Source organism: Manihot esculenta, chromosome 17 (assembly GCF_001659605.2).
Source record: "Manihot esculenta cultivar AM560-2 chromosome 17, M.esculenta_v8, whole genome shotgun sequence".
Classification (NCBI taxonomy): Eukaryota; Viridiplantae; Streptophyta; class Magnoliopsida; order Malpighiales; family Euphorbiaceae; genus Manihot; species Manihot esculenta.
In genome coordinates this window covers 29,539,292-29,560,235 of record NC_035177.2, presented here as the reverse complement: position 1 = coordinate 29,560,235, position 20,944 = coordinate 29,539,292, and the positions used below count along the sequence as shown (strand labels likewise).

The 20,944-nt window shown below is 32.0% G+C and overlaps 3 protein-coding genes and 1 pseudogene across 23 annotated transcripts in view; 1 reads left to right on the top strand and 3 right to left on the bottom strand.

Annotated features, from left to right (window-relative positions):
* Window positions 1-20,944, top strand: part of LOC110605587 — a 60,490-nt gene that overhangs the window by 24,139 nt on the left and 15,407 nt on the right. For 5 of the 21 annotated variants that reach the window (XM_043952649.1, XM_043952641.1, XM_043952642.1 and 2 more), the window contains 3 exons: window positions 15,168-15,831; window positions 16,333-16,386; window positions 16,505-16,775. The gene's annotated coding sequence lies outside the window, so the exon portion shown is untranslated. Of the gene's footprint in view, window positions 1-10,751; window positions 15,832-16,332; window positions 16,387-16,504; window positions 16,776-17,751; window positions 17,842-20,944 lie in introns of those variants that run through there. The other 16 variants (XM_043952657.1, XM_043952655.1, XM_043952652.1 and 13 more) reach the window with 10 other exon arrangements.
* On the bottom strand, window positions 10,294-12,356 carry LOC122722249 (purple acid phosphatase 3-like). Its single transcript, XM_043952446.1, has 7 exons — window positions 12,165-12,356; window positions 11,665-11,734; window positions 11,367-11,474; window positions 11,085-11,209; window positions 10,746-10,874; window positions 10,587-10,654; window positions 10,294-10,507 (listed from the first exon to the last, which is right to left on the bottom strand). The coding sequence occupies exons 1-7, from the start codon at window positions 12,354-12,356 to the stop codon at window positions 10,294-10,296; spliced, it is 906 nt and encodes a 301-aa protein (XP_043808381.1).
* Window positions 16,047-19,012, bottom strand: LOC110604930 (purple acid phosphatase 7). The gene is made up of 8 exons (XM_043952445.1): window positions 18,850-19,012; window positions 17,851-18,029; window positions 17,329-17,485; window positions 17,116-17,223; window positions 16,833-16,957; window positions 16,499-16,627; window positions 16,340-16,407; window positions 16,047-16,260 (listed from the first exon to the last, which is right to left on the bottom strand). Exons 1-8 carry the CDS (start codon window positions 19,010-19,012, stop codon window positions 16,047-16,049), a joined length of 1,143 nt encoding a protein of 380 aa, XP_043808380.1.
* LOC110604929 lies at window positions 19,831-20,850 on the bottom strand (annotated as a pseudogene).

Below are 20,944 nucleotides of genomic sequence, written 5' to 3'. Positions count from 1 at the left end.
ATTTCGTTGACAAAAAGAAACAATAATGACGTTTTAATAGATTTATAAAAATATAGGGAGGGACGATTTCGTTGACAGAAATAAACGATGAGGAGGGACTATTTCGTTGACATAAAGAAACAATAAGGATGTTTTAATAGATATGAGAAAAGATAGGGACTATTTCATTAACGGAAAAAAACGATAAGGACGTTTTAATACATATGAAAAAAGATAAAAATATTTTAATAGATTTTTGAAAATGTAAGGACTAACTTGTTAATAATTGCAATATACAAGGACTAAATAAATGGTTCTATTTGAGGGTAAAATTGGATTTTAAAAATTTTCTCTTTCATCCTTTATCTAATTTTAACGGAAAATAGAACGGAAGGACTATTTCGTTGACGGAAATAAAACATAAGGACATTTTAATAGGTTTCTAAAAATACAGGGACTGATTTATTAATAATGGCAATACCTAAGGACTAAATTGTAAATCTTCCTTAATTATACTAATTGGCTTTTAACCCATTAATATAACATATCATCAACGTTGTTTTGTGTGTAATCCAATAGGCTCACATTAATTGGCAATAGGTCCAGTCCCACAAGACCCATAAATCATAAGCGGCCTCTAGTAAGACATTATGACTACCCAACTAATATGAGGATCGATAGTCCGATAAAGCCTAATAAATAGAATATGTATTAAGCCCTTTGTCACACGATATCTAGTCTGAACATAAGTCATGGCAATGTCAAACTTATAATGTTCAAACTTATGATTTCTCGATCTCTAAGTAGACTGATAAAATCAAATGATATTGATCACACTATCAATCCATTTAAGCACGGCCATGCATTTCTCAATCTCACTTATCGGAGGCCTAGAAGATATCTCTCTCAAAGAGAGGGACAAATTCTATCTTGATTGTTCAATATCCTTTACATAATTTCTATTATGCTCAATCATAACCCTTATGATTGTCCGATTAAAGACAGTGTTTGGTTATGTCAAAACATAATAATCCTTATGTTGGAAACAATGACAATCTCAAGTCAAAGGATTAAGACATAACTACTTTGAGATTCACTTATGACAATAACCCATGTAGTGATCTCAATGCGGGTCCATCCAATACTTTGTTCTCTAACAAGTATTTATGATTATTGAATTATATCAACATATACATAATCATCTCATGATTATCAATCAATAATCATATTAGTTATATTTTATTATTATCAACATAATAATAAGTAACTAGGGATGTTAATAATTATTATGTAACATGCACACAAATAATAATGATAATAAAACCTATTTTAATTAATAACCAAAATGACATACAAAAAGGTTCAAGATAATGACCTAGTGCAAATATATTAACACAACGTCTCACCATGAACTCATACATGCAATAATGATCACAAGAGAGGCATCCACAGGTGAGTTCAAGTCATCGCTCAACGAGTTTGGCTCGTTTGATGGAAGGTAATGGTGGAGCATCGTTAAGGAGTCAAGGAAAGGAAACTGGCATTTCCATAGTTGTTGAACGAGGAGGGTAATGATTACGTCAATTCGTCGAAAAATGGGTCCTAATGAGGAATTTGGACAGTCAAATTGGAATGGAGAGACTGTGACGTGACAAAGGAATTGTTTTTCCTCTTTTTTAGTCATCTAGGATATGTCATATATGCGTTTCATTAGAAAATCCACTAGAAACTAATTCGAGTGACTATTTCATGTAAGTATTTAAATGTTGATGATTTTTCTAAAACAAATTAAAGTTTAATAACGGCAATTAAACAATGATTTAAGTTCACAGACCATAAATGAAAATTACCTCATAATATACCTATGAAGTAATTATGAGAATTACATTTAAGAAAATTAGATATTTACACTTTGTAACATTATATTAATTTTTATAATTATTATATTTCTCAATATTACTAATATTCGCGATCATTGCATTTCTTCATATTTAGTAGAAAATAAAAATATTTTATATAAAAAAATAAAAATATTTGTGAGCTATGTAATTGTGATAACACATAAAGAGAAAGAATTATTGTATATTGTTTTTGGGTATAGACAAATGTATATACCAGCATAAAATAACTAAAGAGGAAGATAAATACAAGACTGATTTTAGCCTTAAATTGTACTGTTATCAAGCTAATGATAGAGAGATTTTATGTCTTCAATCAATGTTATGATTACATTAACATCCCCCTTAAACTCAAGAGGGTAGCGCAGGCGCCATCTTGAGTTTGGAAAGCAAAGTATGAAAACATCCGGGAAAATGAGATTTAGTGAACAGATTAACCGGTTGATCAACAGAAGATATGTAATGAAGTTAAGCTATCTCATTACGGATGTGTTATCAAATGAAGTGACAATCTATTAAATATGTTTTGTGCATTCATGAAACACATCATTATCAACGATTTGAATAGCACTTTGATTATCACAATAAAGACTTGTGGCTAGAGAGTGATCAATACCCACATCAATGAGTAACCATCGCAACCAAATGAGTACATCAGTGGCATCAGCTAAAGCATGATATTCTGCTTCAGTGCTCGAACAAGAAACTACTGTTTGTTTCTTACTTCACTAAGAAGTCAAAGAATCACCTAGAAAGAATCAAAAGCCAATAGTAGATCATCGATGGGTAGGATAACCTGCCCAGTCAGCATCAACATAGGCTCATAGATGCAAGGAAGACTGATTTGAGAAATATAAGCCATAAAAGAGAGTACCCTTGATATAACGAAGGATGTGAAGGACAAATACATAGTGAGTTGAACGAAGGGCTGACATAAATTATATGAACAACATGTGCTATGTCAGGGCGAGTAACAGTGAGATAAACAAGACTTCCAACTAATTGCCTGTATCAAGAAGCGTCAGATAGAAGAGTGCCATCCATGGGAGTGAGACGCACATTTGGCTCTAGAGGAGGAGAAGTGATTTTACTGTCGGTTAAACCAGCCTTGGAAATGAGTTCAGATGCATACTTAGCTTGGGAGAGATAAGTACCATTGGAAGAATGAGTAACCTCAAGACCCAAAAAATAACTCAGCAATCCTAAATCCTTCATTTCAAAAGACTGACAAATATGGTGCTTGAGTGTAGTAATTCCATTCGCATCATCAACAATGATGATCATATCATCAAAATAAAGTAATAACAGAACAATACCTTTATCAAATTTTCGAAGGAATAAAGCAGAACCATAAGAACTTTGATGAAAACCAAGTTAAGTAGTAGTATTACTGAAGTTAGAAAACCAAGCACGGGGAGCTTGTTTAAGACCATACAAGGCTTTTCAAAGATGACAAACTTTAATTTGGTGGATGATCATAGCCTAGTAGAGATTGCATGTATACTTCTTTAGAAAGGTCTCCATTAAGAAAAGCATTTTCGACATTCATTTGAGTCAGGGACCATTGCTTAGCAGCAGCGATAACAATTAAGCTACACACTAATGTAAGGCGAGCAACTAGAGCAAATGTCTCCTCATAATCAATGTCATATTCTTGAGTATACCCCTTAGCAACAAGACATGCTTTGTGACGTTCAATTGTACCATTGGGAAGAGTCTTGATCTTGTAAATCCATCAACAGCCAACCAAGGATTTTCCTGCAAGCAAATCAACTAAATCCCAAGTACCATTTTTTTTCAATGCTTGCAATTCTTCTGTCATGGCTTGCTGCGATAGAGGATTAGTACAAGCCTCGTGGTAGGTACGAGGTTCATAAAGGGAGCTAACAGTTGAAAAACAATGGTAGTCATAGAGATAAGTAGGAGTTTCCCTTACTTGAGTGGAACGACGAATAGGACTAGTGGAAGGAGGGGGAGTCTCATCCATAACATATATATTGGGAGAGGATGTAATAGGAGGTGCTTGATTGAGCTCAACTGAAGAGGTACCTGTTGCAGAATTTTGGAGATCATCTGGAAACAACTCAATGGAAGGGTCAATAAAGAAAGAAGGGTCAATAAAGAAAGAAGGAGCAATTGAAAAGGATGACATAGTTGAAAACTTGCAATGCTCCAAAAGACAACATGACGAGAAATTCGAAGACTTTGAGAGATGGGATCCAAATATCGATAACCCTTATATTCTATGGTGTATCCAAGAAAACAACATAGGCGGGATCGAGGTTGTAATTTGTTATATTCATGTGGCTATAAAATCACAAAGCAAACACAACCAAAAACTTTGAGAAGACTATAATTTGGGGAGGTTTCAAATAATCGTTCATAAGGAGATTGCTTACCAATAATAGGTGATGTAATGCGATTGATGATATGAACAGCTGTGAGAGCAACTTCTCCCCAAAAACGTTTAGGGCATGAAGAAGAAAAGAGAAAGGCACGAACAGTTTTTAGAATATGCCAATGTTTCCTCTCAGTTCTACCATTTTGTTAGGATGTGCCTGGACAAGAGTGTTGTAAAATGGTGCCTTGCTTTTTGGGAAATTTAAGATGATTTTGCTCTTTGTATTCCATTGCATTATCAGTTCGAAAAATTTTAATAGGACAAGAAAATTGCATTTGAATCATTTGAGCTCAACTAGAATAAAAAGAAGGTAACTCAGAGCGATTATGCATTAGACAGATCCAAGTAAATCGAGAGTAATCATCGATAAAAATAACAAAATATCGACAGCCACTAAAGGTATGAGTAGGAGCAGGGCCCAAGTGTCTGAATGAATTAAATTAAAAGGTTTTGTAGAAATTGACTCACTAAGAGAAAAGGGCAAAGATGTTTGTTTAGCAAGCTGACATGAATGACAATCAACAATATCATGTTTTATATTTCCCAGACATTCTTTGGAAATAAGAGACTGTAAATGGCCGAGGGAGATATGACCTAACCATAAATGCTAAAGAGTCAATAGAGATGGAGGAGAAACTGATGTGGCAGTGGTGGAGCAAGCATACGTTTTCAAAGTACTGAGCTTAAATAAACGGCAAACTTTATACCCTATCCCAATGGTCTGCTTTGTTGAGAATCCTAAACAACACAACTAGAAGAGGAAAAGTGAACCTCAAAAACCATATCACACAGTTGACCAACATATAAAAGATTGAGACTAAGTTTTGGAATAAGATATGTGTTAGAGAGAGATAAAGAAGGATTATAGACATGACCAACATGTGTGATAGACATTTGAGAACCATCAACAATATGTATGTTAGGTAAAGAAGAGGTATATTGTTTTGAGATGAATAAATCAGGATTGGAGGTCATATGATTAAAGCAAGCAGTGTCAAAGAACTAAAAATTTGTACCTATAGTAATAAACATGGCAGGTGAGAAAGGATTACCAGTAATGACAAATCGGTGTTGGAAAAAGTCTTGAAGATTTTGCATTGAAAAGGATGGTGAATGACAGTTGAAGGTAACTATGTCTGTACTATCATCTAGAGTGACTGAAGCAGCAGGGCATGAATTTTGGTGTGATTTAGATTGATCGATCCCAAAAGATCTTTTACGGACCAAGTTGCGACAATCAAAGATGTGATGTCCAGGCTTCTTGCAATAGTAACACTCTATAGGACTATTTTTGGAGAAGGAGCAATAACAGCAATGATATTAGAAGAAGTGTTACTAACAGCCATAACCATATCACTCCGTTAAATGTGTAGATTTCCAAGACAAGTTTCTTCTAAAATCAGTTATGAAACAACTTGATCAAGAGTAGGCAATAGAATCATATGGAGAAGAGAAGCCCAACTGGATTCAAATTCATCTTTTAAAGCCATCAAAAATTGGATCAATTTGTCTTCATTTCTGTATTTTTAAAATTTTTGTGCATCAATGGGATTCTCCCAAACAGGTTCTGAAAGAGCAATTTGATCCCAAATAGATCTCATTTGAGCATAAAAACTTAGATTGACTGTCCACATTCTTAGTCCATTTGATGCAAAGTACTGTAAAGATGATAGCATAAAGCAAGATCATTAGTTACATATTGGTGTTTAAGCATGTTCCAGATTTCCTTAGCCATTATAAAATATCCAAACTCTTCATAGATGGAAGAAACAACAATATTGCAGAACTAGGCGATGATTTGGTGATTTCTACAGTCCTAATCTTCTAGTCTCTCGATATGCTTGGTATCATTTTTATTTGTTTTAACAAGGCAGCGACATCACCAATGATTATTCTCCAGTGTTTTCTGCCTTTCAAGAAATTGGTTATCGCTTGAGACCAACTGACATAATTACTAAGGAAAAACCATTGTTAATGAGATAGAGAGAAGAATTGAAGTAGCTAACAAAAAGAAAAAATTGGAGTGTAACTCTTGACACCATGATAAAAAGAAAGAAGAAAGAATTATTATATATTATTTTTGGATACAAACAAATATACATATATACGAGTATAAAATAACTAAAGAGGAAGATAAATACAACATTGATTTTAGCCTAAGATTGCTCTGTTATCAAGCTAATGACATAGATTTTATGCTTTCAATACATGCTATGATTATACTAATAAATTGCATGGTATGAAAAATAATGATAATATATATATATATATATATATATATATATATATATATATATATAAAGTAACAAATATATCATTTTTATTTAGTACTCGTTCACTTCAACTTATTTTTTATAAAAAAATATTAATTAAAATAATTAATATAAAAATAATCATATCATAATATCTAATTAAATTAATTATATTTTAATTTAAACTCTTATTGTTTTATAAATTTATTTATTTAAATTCAATTATTAAAATTAAAATCTTACAATTTTAAATTATTGATTAAAATTTATTTAAGGAGAAAAAGAGAGAGAAAAGAGAAAGGAAAAGAAGAAACCATAAGCAAGGAATATGCAATGACTGTGTGAGTTGTTTTCTTTTTCTCCTATTGTTTTACCCGTACTCCAATTTTCCTTGTTGAGAGTATGGCTGGACTGGATTTTTTTGGTTGTTCACTTTGCTGTTTATTTTAATGTGGTGTAGGTTTGAGAACTTTCTACTGCGAGGGAGATATGATATGTAGAATTTGTAGTTTAAAGGGGTGCTCCGATTAGCTTTTATGAAGGATTCTGATTTCAAACATTAATATTTTGGTATTGTACCACTGCGTCTGACGACCATCGCTCCTACATGTCGTAGATAGACTGAGCTCTACTACATCCTCTTCTCTATTGCTGAATGAATGCTCAATCCTTGAACTTGAAAGCCTGCTGTGCATTTGCCAATATTGTATATTGGGTTGCTTTTGTTTTTCTTGCTATCATTAATGGCGTACGTCTCTCTGCTTGCAGTCGGATGATCGATATTTGTGTTCAAGTTAGTGTGTTGGTAAATTTGGTACCGATAAGATTGAGTCGGTGTATAGAAGCGGATGTCATATTTGTTCATTTTTTTTAGTTTTTTTAGTTTAATTTAATTGTTTTAATTTGATTTGGTTTTTTGTTATTTGAACTGGTTTAACATGTTTGGGTGTTTAGCTTATTTCTGCTTTTTATGAATTGGATCTTTAATTTTAATTTTCTAACCCTTTATAACACGAGGAACAATAAAAATATTTAAATTCAAATAGTTGAGATAACTCACAAAATAACTATTTATTAAATTTTTGATAATAAATTAATTTATAAATTTAATTTTTCATCTAATAAAATCATCACTCCCTTAATAAAAATTACTAATAAAATCATCACTCCATTAATAAAAATATAAATTACTCTTAATTAGTTACTGACTAGAAATTTTATATTTTTTAATAATTAAAATATCTCTCTACTTGATTAATATTTTATTTTTTAATAAATTTCTGTTATTATTTTAATAATAAAAATTAAAAAACTATTATTTTAATTCTTAAATATCAGTGAATTTATAAATTTTATCCATTATTTATTTTATTATTATTATTATAAATAATTTTAATTTTTAAAATATAAAAGTAATATTCTATAAATATAAAAATTTTTATACTTATAAAAATTAATTTAAACAGACTCCATAAGTATAAAAATAAATTTTTAATTTTAATTAAATATAAAATTTTTTATACTTGTACAATTAGACGGACTCCTAATAATAAAATTAATTTTTAATTCTATAATTTTTATATATACAGAATATAGAAATTGACATTTAAGAAAATTAAAATTATTAATTATTAATTTTTCATACTTATAAAATATTAATTTATATTATAAAAATTAAAATTATTTACAAAAATATTTGTTACTAAAAATTTATTGAAGGATTAGTGTTTGAGTTTTATTAACATCTGGAGTCCCGGCTTTATTTATTTATTTTCCTTTGAAGACAGAACTCACCCAAGTGAAATAAAATTATGGAAGACGCGAAGCACCCTCGTCTCATCCTCCATGAATTCCTTTCCCTCGATGAATGCAAGGAATTGGAATTCATTCATAAGAGTAGCAGTACTGTGGGCTATCGTCCCAACGTCTTCTCCACCACTTCCTTTCATCTCATCGCTACGAATTGTCTCCACTTTATCATCCCTTTCGTTCCCATCCGTGGTTATTTTTCTTTCCTTTTGTTTTCCTGGTCTGTTAGTTTCCTTCATACCTTGGTCTCTTGTTTTTTTTTTGACTGTTTTCGTTTCGATGACAGAGAGGTTGAAAGAGAAGGTAAAGGAGTTCTTTGGCTGTTAGTATGAGCTATTCGTGGAATTCACTGGTATGATTAGGTTGGTTTTGTGTTTCTTTTTCTCTTTACTCTAATTCTACTAATCCAGCTGCAATGGATCACAGATTTGGTTTTTTTTTTTTTTTTTTTTTTTTTTGTCTGGAATTCGTACTTGGATAGATTTTGATAATTTTCAGCGTAATTGGGAAACTGGGTTTTTGCTTTAGGATTTTTCTAAGACAACAGTTGTTGCAATCTTGCTTGATCATAAATCTTCATCTTGCTTATTTGATCCTGAGTCCTGACGATATGCTGCCTTCTGATCATATTTATCTCTTTGCTTTTGTGAGTTTATCCATTGCTCCATCATTGCGCTATTTTTAGTTCATTTTTTTTTCTCCCTTCCGTATTTTGTATTCCTCGATTCGTTTAATGTCTCTTACATTGCTATCTTCTTTGCATTACGTAATTTAATTTTGCTGAGAGTTTTTCAAGCTTCTCCCTTGGCGAAAATGCAGTCTGTTACTTGAATACTTATGCAAAGGATTTCAAAGTTTTCCTTCTTGAAAACCTTTTCTGGAATGTTTACTCCACTACTGAGGAAAATGTGCATATTCTTCTAAATCTGATCCGCATTTTTTTTTCTAATATGTACTTAACCGTTAGTACATGCAAATTGGGACCCAACTAGCCAAAATGTCAAACTTTCTTTAAAATTATAACTTTGAATTTTATCCACTGATATCTGAAATTTTTTGCCATTCTAATAGAGAGTACAATTCTATAGTTGGAAAGCCTCGGAGTTGCTTATTTCTCACCAGGAAAGTTGCAAGGTAATACAATTATCACAATCACAATGGGAGAAAATTATTGCCTTGAAGTCTTTCGTTTTGATGGATCATCAGCTGGTGGAATTGGTGTTCAGCTGTGTCGACAGCAACCAGAAATGCGAACATTCCTTTGATTGGGCAAACTTTTCTGCTGCCATTATTGCATGGGAAGATTATTTACATAAATTACACAAAGAGTTACTATTGAGCTTACCATATTGGAGAACAGACGGAATTATATACATTGTTCCATTTGAAGGTCCTTGACAAGGGATTTCAAGTTGTTTATAACATTAGTCACTTGAGCTGCAGCATTGGCCGGTTTTGTTGTTTGGCAGTTTCCTTCCCCTTGCACTTCTACGTTTTCTTAATGTATGCATTTCTGCTCTAAGTTGGATTTTCTAATACAATTCAAACAGCATAAGATCAAATTAGTTATGTTGATTTTTTGTGGAATTCGTAAAATGAGTAAAATTGCTCTACATGTTGATTGAAACTCAAAGCAATCCAATGATTGGATCTCTCCTTGTGCTGTGAAAAGGAATGCATGCAAATCATATGACAGTTGATCATCTGGAAAGATGCAGAGTTTCAGCAGAAAGAGAAAGGTAAAATCATCAAAGTTTTTTAAATAAAACTAATTGTAACTACCAATATGAATTTTTACATTTGTACATCAGTATGGAAGCCTACAAAGCATAATTCACCTATGTTTTTTGAAGATCATTACAAATTCTCATTTTTATTTGCATCTGCCCTGCATTTTTTTTTATTTATAATAGTGATGGTATAATCCTATTAGCAATTATCGATTCTTGCATCTTTATGCAGCTGCGTGACTCTCGTTGGATATGCTCCATTGGTGCAAAACACTGCCAAAGGCATCATAGAATGCAAAAGTGGCCGTGGAGTCGGTCATTTGCACTGACATAAATCCTTGGCCATCATAATATAACTTCAATTCCTCTCGATCCCACTTCCTTATATCACCCCTCCAGGCCTTTGAGCCGCCTCCACTTGTTATGAATTGAATGTTGCTGCATTGGGAAACAATTGATTTAGTGTTTTGCATGAACTTTTTTAACGTTGTTTCTTGTGGAAATCTATAGGTTGTACCTGTGACGGCTGCTGATATGCTGGATACAGTGATCATGCCCATTTATGTAAGCATCAACATTATGTTCCTGGGAAAATAATTGAGAAAAAAATGGCAACTTCAAGGTTCATCAATATTCTTTTGGTAATTACTGGCTGATTCATATATTTTTAAATTACCTGCAGAATTGGAACAAGCTGCTGTAGAAGCTCTACTGTGATTCCATGGTGTCCTGCACTTAAGATGGCATGGTGACCAACAACAAGTTTCCATTTTGCATTGGAGCTGCTCAGTGCTGCATCCACATCCTATTACAGAGGTGAAATCAAATCCATCATTACCTTTCCCAGTTGTGCTTTGAGTTATTTGTTTTATTTACCGTTTAATTTTTTAGAATAGCTTTTAAATTTTTGTTTGAAATAAATAAATATAAGAATTCATTTCAACTTTTTCATTATGTCAAATATGGATGTATTAGTATATTTCATAAAATATGCATGGGAATTTTGAAGCATTACCTTCAACAGATTTGCAAGGTAAGTCTCCCTAGGAGAAATACCTTTCCAGTCATAGTTGTGTTCTGGGTTTGTGAAGTAGTCATTCACAAATGGCGATGTGTCCACAAAGAAAATTTCAACAATTTCTACAGAAATAAGTCAAAAAAAAAAAAAATTAAAATATTAATATCAATTATGCCCTGAACAAATCTCAAGCAGTTTGTTTCTTCAGGATTTAAATTTTTAGAAAAGAAATTAAAAATTAGGACTTTCATTTCTTCTTCTTCTTATTTTTTTGTTTACCTGCATTGACTATGAACGACCGCATGCAAAGCCATCTGCTATCCTTTTGTGTGAGGATTGGATTCAACTGTGCTTCAACATCACCTCTGTAATCATGGTTACCCAAAACTGCAGAAAAGAAAATAAGGAAAAAATTAATTAGATTAATGGGTTCATATTTCTCAAACCATTGAATAATATAACAATTGTATTAAATTTGGAGAATTAACATACCCCTGTACCATTGCTTTTGCAAGCTTGGGGCTGTGTAGATATTAGTAAAAGACTCAAAAATTTGGATCATCAATTCCTTTCAAGCCATCTTCATAAAAATTATCTCCAGTAGAGATCACAAAATCTATGTCTAGTTCCTCTCCAATTACTCCCATCTGAAATTCATTTTACCAAATATAAATATATACATTTATCAAAAATGATGATTAATGTCATGTGAAATTCTTTAGAATTCAGGGTTCCTAAGAAAAAACAAAACAAAAATAAATAGAGAAACTTATATACCCAATTCTTCTACGTTACCCAATATTGAAGAGAATTGTTGCACTCTCAGGGTCATGAAATAGATAATTTCAAAAGGGTGAAGAAGAAAAAGCTTATATAATTCATATCGTTATGGAAGGAACTTTCTTTTTATAATATACTAAAAAATAAAAAATATATATATTTGTAGAAATAATTTTGATAAACTATAAAGTCAAAATTGAAATTTATCCTTAAAAACTTGTATATATGGATGTAAAAGCAGGAGAGTAGAGAATTCATATATGAATGTAAAAGAGAAAAAGAAAAACAAGAGAGGACCTGTGAAGCAACTTCAGATTGGTTGAAAAGTCCTCTTCTTCCCCAATCTCCAATCACCAAGAAGCTAAGAGAACCATCGGATTTCAATGGCTGCTGGAAACGTTGAAGCTCAGCCAATGAAGAAGAAAAGCAGAAACAGATGATGAAGGCTGCAAAAATAAGAGAAAGCATGGTGGGTTTTGTGAAGGCCATAGTTGAATTGTGAGATGAAATTGTGAAAAAGTGGATTCTCCAAGCAGAAAATTTAAGGGAAAAATGAGAGTTATCTTTGGCGATTTGGAAGTTGGCCATGCAAATACAATAACCCTTTATAGCTTCGTGGTGGAGGTTGGGTTGCCGTAACTTGTGAGGACATGAAATGAAAGTTGTTTCAAATTCTTTTCATCTTAGCATAGCTAAGTATAAACAAATAAAGGATGATTATTAAATACCATTTTAAAAGCTAACCAATAATAAATTAGTAAATTGCTCATTAACACTTTTACAAATTAATTTTTTAAGTTGTATTTGTTGTAATTTAAAGTTGTAGCTATTATAGATTGTTCTAAAATTTGGCCCTCTCTGCCTTTGATTTAGGGAAAATTATTATGTAGTATATACAAAGATTTTATTGTAGCTATTAATAATAGTGGGTTCCATATAAGTCTCACTATCATCAATACCAATTATTTTCCTTAGTGCTACCTGAACTTAGGGGTTATAACATAATTTTAATTAATAATAATTTGTAACAAAAAAAATTTGAACTTCAATTGAGGTAACGATAAGCTATCTATGGACTGATTGGTGATGATTGAGCTCTAGAAAAATGAGCGCGGCCTTTGCATTGACATTGTAAATATATATATATTTTTTCCAGCATAGAGCACTACTAACCATACTAGTGCTAACTATGTAAGACTATTAACCCAATTAAAATTGTTTTCAATTATTCCTAAGCCCTAAACTTGTTCATTTTAGAATACCCAAATCTTCCTCTGCATCTCTCCCTCCTTCTCAGATGTCTTAAGCCTGAAGTAGAATTGATCAAATATGCCATTTTTGACAGATAGAAATCAGACAGACCATTCGCTTTTCTCTGTCTTCTGGTTCGTCTATATCTTTCACAATCAACAAAACCAATCTAAAGCTTGATCTAAGTTTTCTAACATTCAAAATTCATTCTAAATCTCATTTTAAGTTTTCTCTAAATTTCTCTACCAAATCCCATCTCTCATTCAACAATTGAATATCAGAATTCATTTCATTTATAGACACTAATCTTCGCTTAATCTTGGGGCAAAAGAAAGAGAAACGGAACAGTCAAGGATAAAATAAAATGGACTGTAGGATTAAAATATTTAACCAAATTGGTGTTCTTTCATTTTCTGAGGGTCCTAGCCGGCAAAAGTAAATATTATGCCACCAAATAATGTCATACCAATTTTTCGGAGCTAAACCAATCAGCTAATGTATATTTTATTGTTATTGAAATTAAAGTTCAGACATTTTTCTGTTACAAATTAATTATTATGTACTACTATATTACAACTCCTTAATTTAGACAGTATCAGTGAAAATCACCCAATTAATAGTCAAAATTTAACTATTTTATATATAATGATTATAATAAAATTTCTCCTAATTCAGCATTAATTAATCTGTCCTTGAATAATTGATAATTAATTAAAAAAAAGTGTGTATAATAAAATATTTTCAAACGTAGATCAAAATGGAAGTAAAGGATAGCTTAGCTAAATTAAATATTTTATAGGTGAAAAGTCTAAATTTATATATTTATAACTTAATTAATGATATAAATTTGGAAAAATAACAATTTAGCCCCTCAAATTTAGTGAAATTTACTAGTTAGTTCATTGATTTAAAAAAACTCATTAAAACATTTTTGAGATATTAAAAAATCTACTAATCAGTTATTTGTTAACTAATCAGTTATTTGTTAACTTTAGACATTGATTTAACTTTAGACATTAAAAAATCTTTCATTTTAGACTTTTCTGAATACTTAATGGCTAAAATTAATGGACGGACTAATTAGTAGATTTTCTAATATCTCATAGATGTTTTAATGTGTTTGTCAAAACCAAAGGGACTAACTAGTGAGTTTCACTAAACCTAAGGTACTAATAGTAATTCTCCCTATAAGTTTTAACTTTTAAATCTATCGTGGGTCATATGGAAGTGTTTAGTTTGGTTACGCATGCAAATAACTAATTGTTGGAATTTGCAATAACAAAAGCTAAATTAGGGGCAAATTAAATACTAAAAAATTAAATAACTAATCTAATATAAGCTCGATCTCATTATATGACAAAGGAAATATTTTACAATAAATAAATATTTGCCAGCAATAACTTAAATAATTTTTTTTTCGAATTTTTCCTTCTCGTAAAATACAAAGACTACAAGTCTACAAGATAACATTATCCCTTCCTCAATCTTAATCCAAGCTCCCATCAGTTTCTTCTTCTTCTTCTTCACCTTGTTCTTGCTTGAAGCAAAATAACTTGCTTAAATGGTAGTAGAGTGAAGCTCTTTGTTCTTGCTCCATTTGTGCAAAATATAGCCAGAAACATCATAGAACACAATTCTACTTGAGTTTGTGTAATCTCCATAGACATGAAAACTTGACCATCATGAAAAACTGCATTTCCTTCGGATTCCACCAATCTACATCTCCTGTCCAAGCTTTCGAGCTGCCTCCGCTCGTCAAAAATTGAAGCAAACTGCAATACATGCACGCACATGCGTGCACACATATAAATAAATCTTCTTTGCGAAGTTTTCCTTCTTGAAAACCTTTTCTGAAATGTTAACTCCACTACTGAGGAAAATGTGCGTATTCCTCTAAATCTAATCTGCTTTTTTTTTTTTTTTCTATATTTACTTAACCGTTAGTACATGCAAATTGGGACCCAAACTAGCCAAAAGGTCAAACTTTCTTTAAAATGGTAACTTCGAATTTTATCCAGTGATATCTGAATCTTTTTGCCATTCTAATAGATAGTACAATTCTATTGTTGGAAAGCCTCGGAGATGCTTATTTCTCACCAGGAAAGTTGCAATGTAATACAAGTATCGCAATCACAAAGGGAGAAAATTATTTCCTTGAAGTCTTTCGTTTGAGGGATCATCAGCTGCTGGAATTGGTGTTCAGCTGTGATGACAACAACCAGAAATGTGAACTTTCCCTTGATTGGGCAAAATTTTCTGCTGCCATTATTGCATGGGAAGATTATTTACATAGATTACACAGAGTTACAATTGAGCTTACCATATTGGAGAACAGAGGGAATTATATACATTGTTCCATTTGAAGGTTCTTGACAAGGGATTTCAAGTTGTTTATAACATTAATCACTTGAGCTGCAACATTGGCCGGTTTTGTTGTTCAGCAATTTCCTTCCCCTTGCACTTTTACGTTTTCTTAATGTATGTATTTCTGTTCTAAGTTGGATTTTCTAATACGATTCAAACAGCATAAGATCAAATTATTTATGTTGATTTTTTGTGGAATCTGTAAAATGAGTAAAATTGCTCTACATGTTGATTGAAACTCAAAGCAATCCAATGATTGGATCTCTCCTTGTGCTCTGAAAAGGAATGCGTGGAAATCACATGACAGTTCATCCTCTGGAAAGATGCAGTGTTCAGCAGAAAGAAAAAGGTAATCATCAAAGTTTTTTAAATAAAACTAACTGTAACTACCAATATGAATTTTTACATTTGTACATCAGTACGGAAGCCTATAAAGCGTAGTTCACCTATGTTTTTTGAGGATCATTACAAATTCTCTTTTTTATTTGCATCTGCCCTGCATTTTTTTTTCTATTTATAATAGTGATGGTATAATCCTATTTGCTATTATCGATTCTTGCATCTTTATGCAGCTGAGTGACTCTCTTTGGATATGCTCCATTGGTGCAAAACACTGCCAAAGGCATCATAGAATGCAAAAGCGGCCATGGAGTCAGTCATTTGCACTGACATAAATCCTTGGCCATCATAATATAACTTCAATTCCTCTGGATCCCACTTCCTTATATCACCCCTCCAGGCCTTTGAGCCGCCTCCACTTGTTATGAATTGAATGTTGCTGCATTGAGAAACAATTGATTTAATGTTTTGCATAAACTTTTTTAATGTTGTTTCTTGTGGAAATCTATAGGTTGTACCTGTGACTGCTGCTGATATGTTGGATACAGTGATCATGCCCGTTTATGTAAGCATCAACATTATGTTCCTGGGAAAATAATAGAGAAAAAAATTGCAACTTCAAGGTTCATGAATATTCTTTTGGTAATTACTGGCTGATTCATTTATTTTTAAATTACCTGTAGAATTGGAACAAGCTGCTGAAGAAGCTCTACTGTGATTCCATGATGTCCTGCACTTAAGATGGCATGGTGACCAACAACAAGTTTCCATTTTGCAGTGGAGCTGCTCAGTGCTGCATCCACATCCTATTACAGAGGTGAAATCAAATCCATCATTACCTTTCCCCGTTGTGGATTGAATTTTTTGTTTTATTTACCCTTTAAATTTTGAGAATAGCTTTTAAATTTCTTTTTGGAATAAATAAATATAAGAATTCATTTCAACTTTTGCATCAAATGTGGATTTATTAGTAAATTTCATAAAATATGCATGTGAATTTTGAAGCATTACCTTCAAAAGATTTGCAAGGTAAGTCTCCCTAGGAGAAATACCTTTCCAGTCATAGTTGTGTTCTGGGTTTGTGAAGTAGTCATTCACAAATGGCGATGTGTCCACAAAGAAAATTTCAACAATTTCTGCAGAAATAAGACAAAAAAAAAAAAAAATTAAAATATTAATATCAATTATGCCCTGAACAAATCTCAAGCAGTTTGTTGCTTCAGGATTTAAATTTTTAGAAAAAAAAAAAATAATAATTAGGACTTTTATTTCTTCTTCTTATTTTTTTGTTTACCTGCATTGACTATAAATGACCTCATGCAAAGCCATCTGCTATCCTTTTGTGTGAGGATTGGATTCAACTGTGCTTCAACATCACCTCTGTAATCATGGTTACCCAAAACTGCAGAAAAGAAAATAATGAAAAAATTAATTAAATTAATGGATTCATATTTCTCAAAGCATTGAATAATATAATAATTGTATTAAATTTGGAGAATTAACATACCACTGTACCATTGCTTTTGCAAGCTTGGGGCTGTGTAGATATTAGTAAAAGACTCATAAAAATTTGGATCATCAATTCCTGTCAAACCATCTTCATAAAAATTATCTCCAGTAGATATCACAAAATCTATGTCCAGTTCCTCTCCAATTACTCCCATCTGAAAATCATTTTACCAAATATAAATATATACATTTATCAAAAATGATTATTGATATCATGTGAATTTCTTCAGAATTTTTTAAAAAATTAAATAGAGAAACTTATGAACCCAAAACTTCTACGTTACTCAATATTGAAGAGAAGTGTTGCATCCAAGAGATAGATAATTTCTTTATAAATTTTTTTCTCTTTTAGCACATCTAAACATATTTTTTTTTTACATATTCATTATTCATTTCTTTATAAAATTTTTTATTCTCAAAGAAAAGAAGAGAATGGTGCAGGAACAAAAATTAATACGAGACTAAAGCAGGAGAAAATTCATCTATGGATGTAAAAGAAGAAAAAGAAAAACAAGAGTACCTGTAAAGCAACTTCAGATTGGTTGTAAAGTCCTCTTCTTCCCCAATCTCCAATCACCAAGAAGCTAAGAGAACCATCAGATTTCAATGGCTGCTGGAAACTTTGAAGCTCAGCCAATGAAGAAAAAGAGCAGAAACAGATGATGAAGGCTGCAAAAATAAGAGGAAGCATGGTGGGTTCTGTAAAGGCCATGGTTGGATTGTGAGTTGAAATTGTGAAAGAACGGATTCTCCAAGCAGAAAATTTAAAGGGGAAGACGAGAGTTATTTTTGGCGATCAAGTTCGATAGTTGGCCATGCAAAGTTATTATATTTAGTATTTGAAACATGCATCGCATATTTTTTTATATACTTGTAATTTAACTTGTTTTTTAAAAAAATTGTTAATTTTTTATAAATAATATTAATATGTTATAATATATAGAATAAGATGCATATTTATTTAATAGCCCTGTGAGTAGAATTCAATGAGAGGAAACATTTACTTCCTAATATTAGTATTGTATTGCTGCTACTAAATATATATCTAACATTTTCTAAATTATTGGACAAGAAAAAGACTCAACTAAAAACTAGACAAAATAAAAAACTTGCCTTGAATGTATGAAGTTCATAAATTTCAACTTATATTAAATAATAAATTTGAAATAATGAAATATTTTGTTTTGTTTTAATTGAAATGGAAGAGGATATTAAGAATAAAAATCTAAAAAAGACTAAGGAATTATTGATTATCAAAAAGGGATAAAAAAGAAACATACAAAATATTATGAGTTTATGAAATTTAGTGCGTGGAACTTCAATTTATGATAATATTTAAATATTTATTTGAAATGAATACTGGAGTGAGTTTCTGATGAAATGCACATATGGCATGTTCTACGTGGCTAAAAGAAGGGAAAAAAAATTTCTTTACCACGTCAAGGATTATTAACCTCAGCAAGATATAGTTTTTTAACCCTTTTGCAATCTCTTTAATTTTGTTTATGATGGTACTTGCCGAGAATTTGGAGGTGACTATAGACCATGTCCTCACCGTCATTGGCTCCCTCTTTCGCTGTAGTTGCAGTTGCAGTTGCATCTGCTCTTACCAACCAGTCGCCGTCTGCCACTTCATCGTCGTCGTCTTCATTCCTGATAGAGGACCTGGCTATGAGATTCATGAGGGATTGTAGTGGTGGCACATAGAAAATTGTAGTTGCACTTGGTCTTTCTTGCTCCCATCCTTGCGAAAGTCTGGGCAGGTCGTACCGAAGTTGTGATACCTGCAAAGATCTTGGCGGTGAGCCTTCTCCCTAGGATGAGCGCATGGACATTCCGTCTAGCCATGTGACCTTCCACATGCGCAATATCTCACCTTGAACTCATACATGCAACAATGATCACAAGAGAAGCATCCACAGGTGAGTTCAAGTCATCACTCAATGAAACTATGATTTAAGTTGAGTGACCATAAATGAAAATTACCCCATAATATACCTATGAAGTAACTTTTATATTAATTTTTATAATTATTATAATTCTCAATATTACTAATATTTGTGATCATTGCATTTCTTAATACTTAAAAGAAAATAAAATATTTTATATAAAAAAATAAAAATATTTGTGAGTTATATAATTGTGATAGCACAGAAAAAGAAAGAATTGTTGTATATTGTTCTTAGGTACAAATAAATATGTATGCCATCATAAAATAAATAAAGAGGAAGATAAATACAAGACTGATTTCAGCTTAAAATTATGTTGTTATCAAGCTAATGACACAGAGATTTTATGCCTTCAATACATGCAATAATTACATTAACATCCCCTCTTAAACTCAAGAGGGTAGAGTAGGCACCATCTTGAGTTTGGAAAGCAAAGTGTGAAAACGTTCAGGAAAATGAGATTTAGTGAATAGACCAGTCGATTGATCAACAGAAGATATGTAACGAAGTTAAACTATGCCATTACGGATGTATTAAGATATGTAATGAAGTTAAACTATGCCATTACAGATGTGTTGTTGAATGAAATAACAATCTATTTCAATATATTTTGTGCATTCATGAAACACATCATTATGAGCAATTTGAATAGCACTTTGATTATCACAATAAAGATTTGTAGCTACAGAGTAATCAATACCCAAATCAACAAGTAACCATCACAACCAAATGAGTACATTAGTGGCATAAGCTAAAGCATGATTTTCTGCTTAAGTACTTGAACGAGAAACTAATGTTCATTTCTTACTTCGCCAAGAAATCAAAGAATCACCTAGAAAGAAACAAAAGCCAGTAGTAGATCATCAATCGGTAGAATCACTTGCCCAGTTAGCATCAACATAGGCTCGTAGATACAAGGAAGGCTGATTTGAGAAATGTAAGCCATGAAAGAGAGTACCCTCGACATAACGAAGGATGTGAAGGACAGATGCATAGTGAGTTGAACGAAGGGCTGACATAAACTGACTTACTACATGAACAACATGTGCAATGTCAAGGCGAGTAAAAGTGAGATAAACAAGACTTCCAACTAATTGCCTGTACAGAGAAGCGTCAGACAGAAGAGTGCCATTCGTGGGAGCAAGACGCATATTCAACTCTAGAGTAGGAGAGATGATTTTGCTGTTGGTTAAACCAGCCTTAGAAATGAGTTCGGATGCATATTTAGCTTGGGAGAGATAAGTACCATTGGAAGAATGAGTAACCTCAAGACCCAAAAAATAACTCAGTAATCCTAAATCCTTCATTTCAAAAGATTGACAAAGATGGTGCTTAAGTGCAGTGATTCCATTCGCATCATTAACAATGATGATCATATCATCAAAATAAAATAATAATAGAATAATACCTTTATCGGATTTTCGAAGGAATAGAGCAGAAAAATAAGAACTTTGATGAAAACCATGTTGAATAACAATATTGTTGAACTTAGAAAACCAAGCACGGGGAGCTTGATTAAGACCGTACAAGGCTTTTCAAAGATGACAAACTTTAATTTGGTGGATGATCATAGTGGATGAGCATAACCTGGTGGAGGTTGCATATATACTTCTTTAGAAAGTTCTCCATTAAGAAAAGCATTTTTGATATCCATCTGAGACAGAG

Bases quoted from the DNA above. Each gene is read 5' to 3' on its own strand.
- LOC110604930 (XM_043952445.1), bottom strand. From the start codon at position 19,012: ATGAATCTCATAGCCAGGTCCTCTATCAGGAATGAAGACGACGACGAT. The intron at 18,030-18,849 runs GCAAGTACCATC...TGGCCTTTACAG, and splicing joins TAGTCACCTCCAAATTCTCG to AACCCACCATGCTTCCTCTT. The intron at 17,224-17,328 runs GTATGTTAATTC...TCTTTTCTGCAG, and splicing joins GCAAAAGCAATGGTACAGTG to TTTTGGGTAACCATGATTAC.
- LOC122722249 (XM_043952446.1), bottom strand. From the start codon at position 12,356: ATGGCCTTCACAAAACCCACCATGCTTTCTCTTATTTTTGCAGCCTTC. The intron at 11,735-12,164 runs GTCCTCTCTTGT...AATGAATTTCAG, and splicing joins AATCTGAAGTTGCTTCACAG to ATGGGAGTAATTGGAGAGGA. The intron at 11,475-11,664 runs GCTTGAAAGGAA...TCTTTTCTGCAG, and splicing joins AGATAATTTTTATGAAGATG to TTTTGGGTAACCATGATTAC.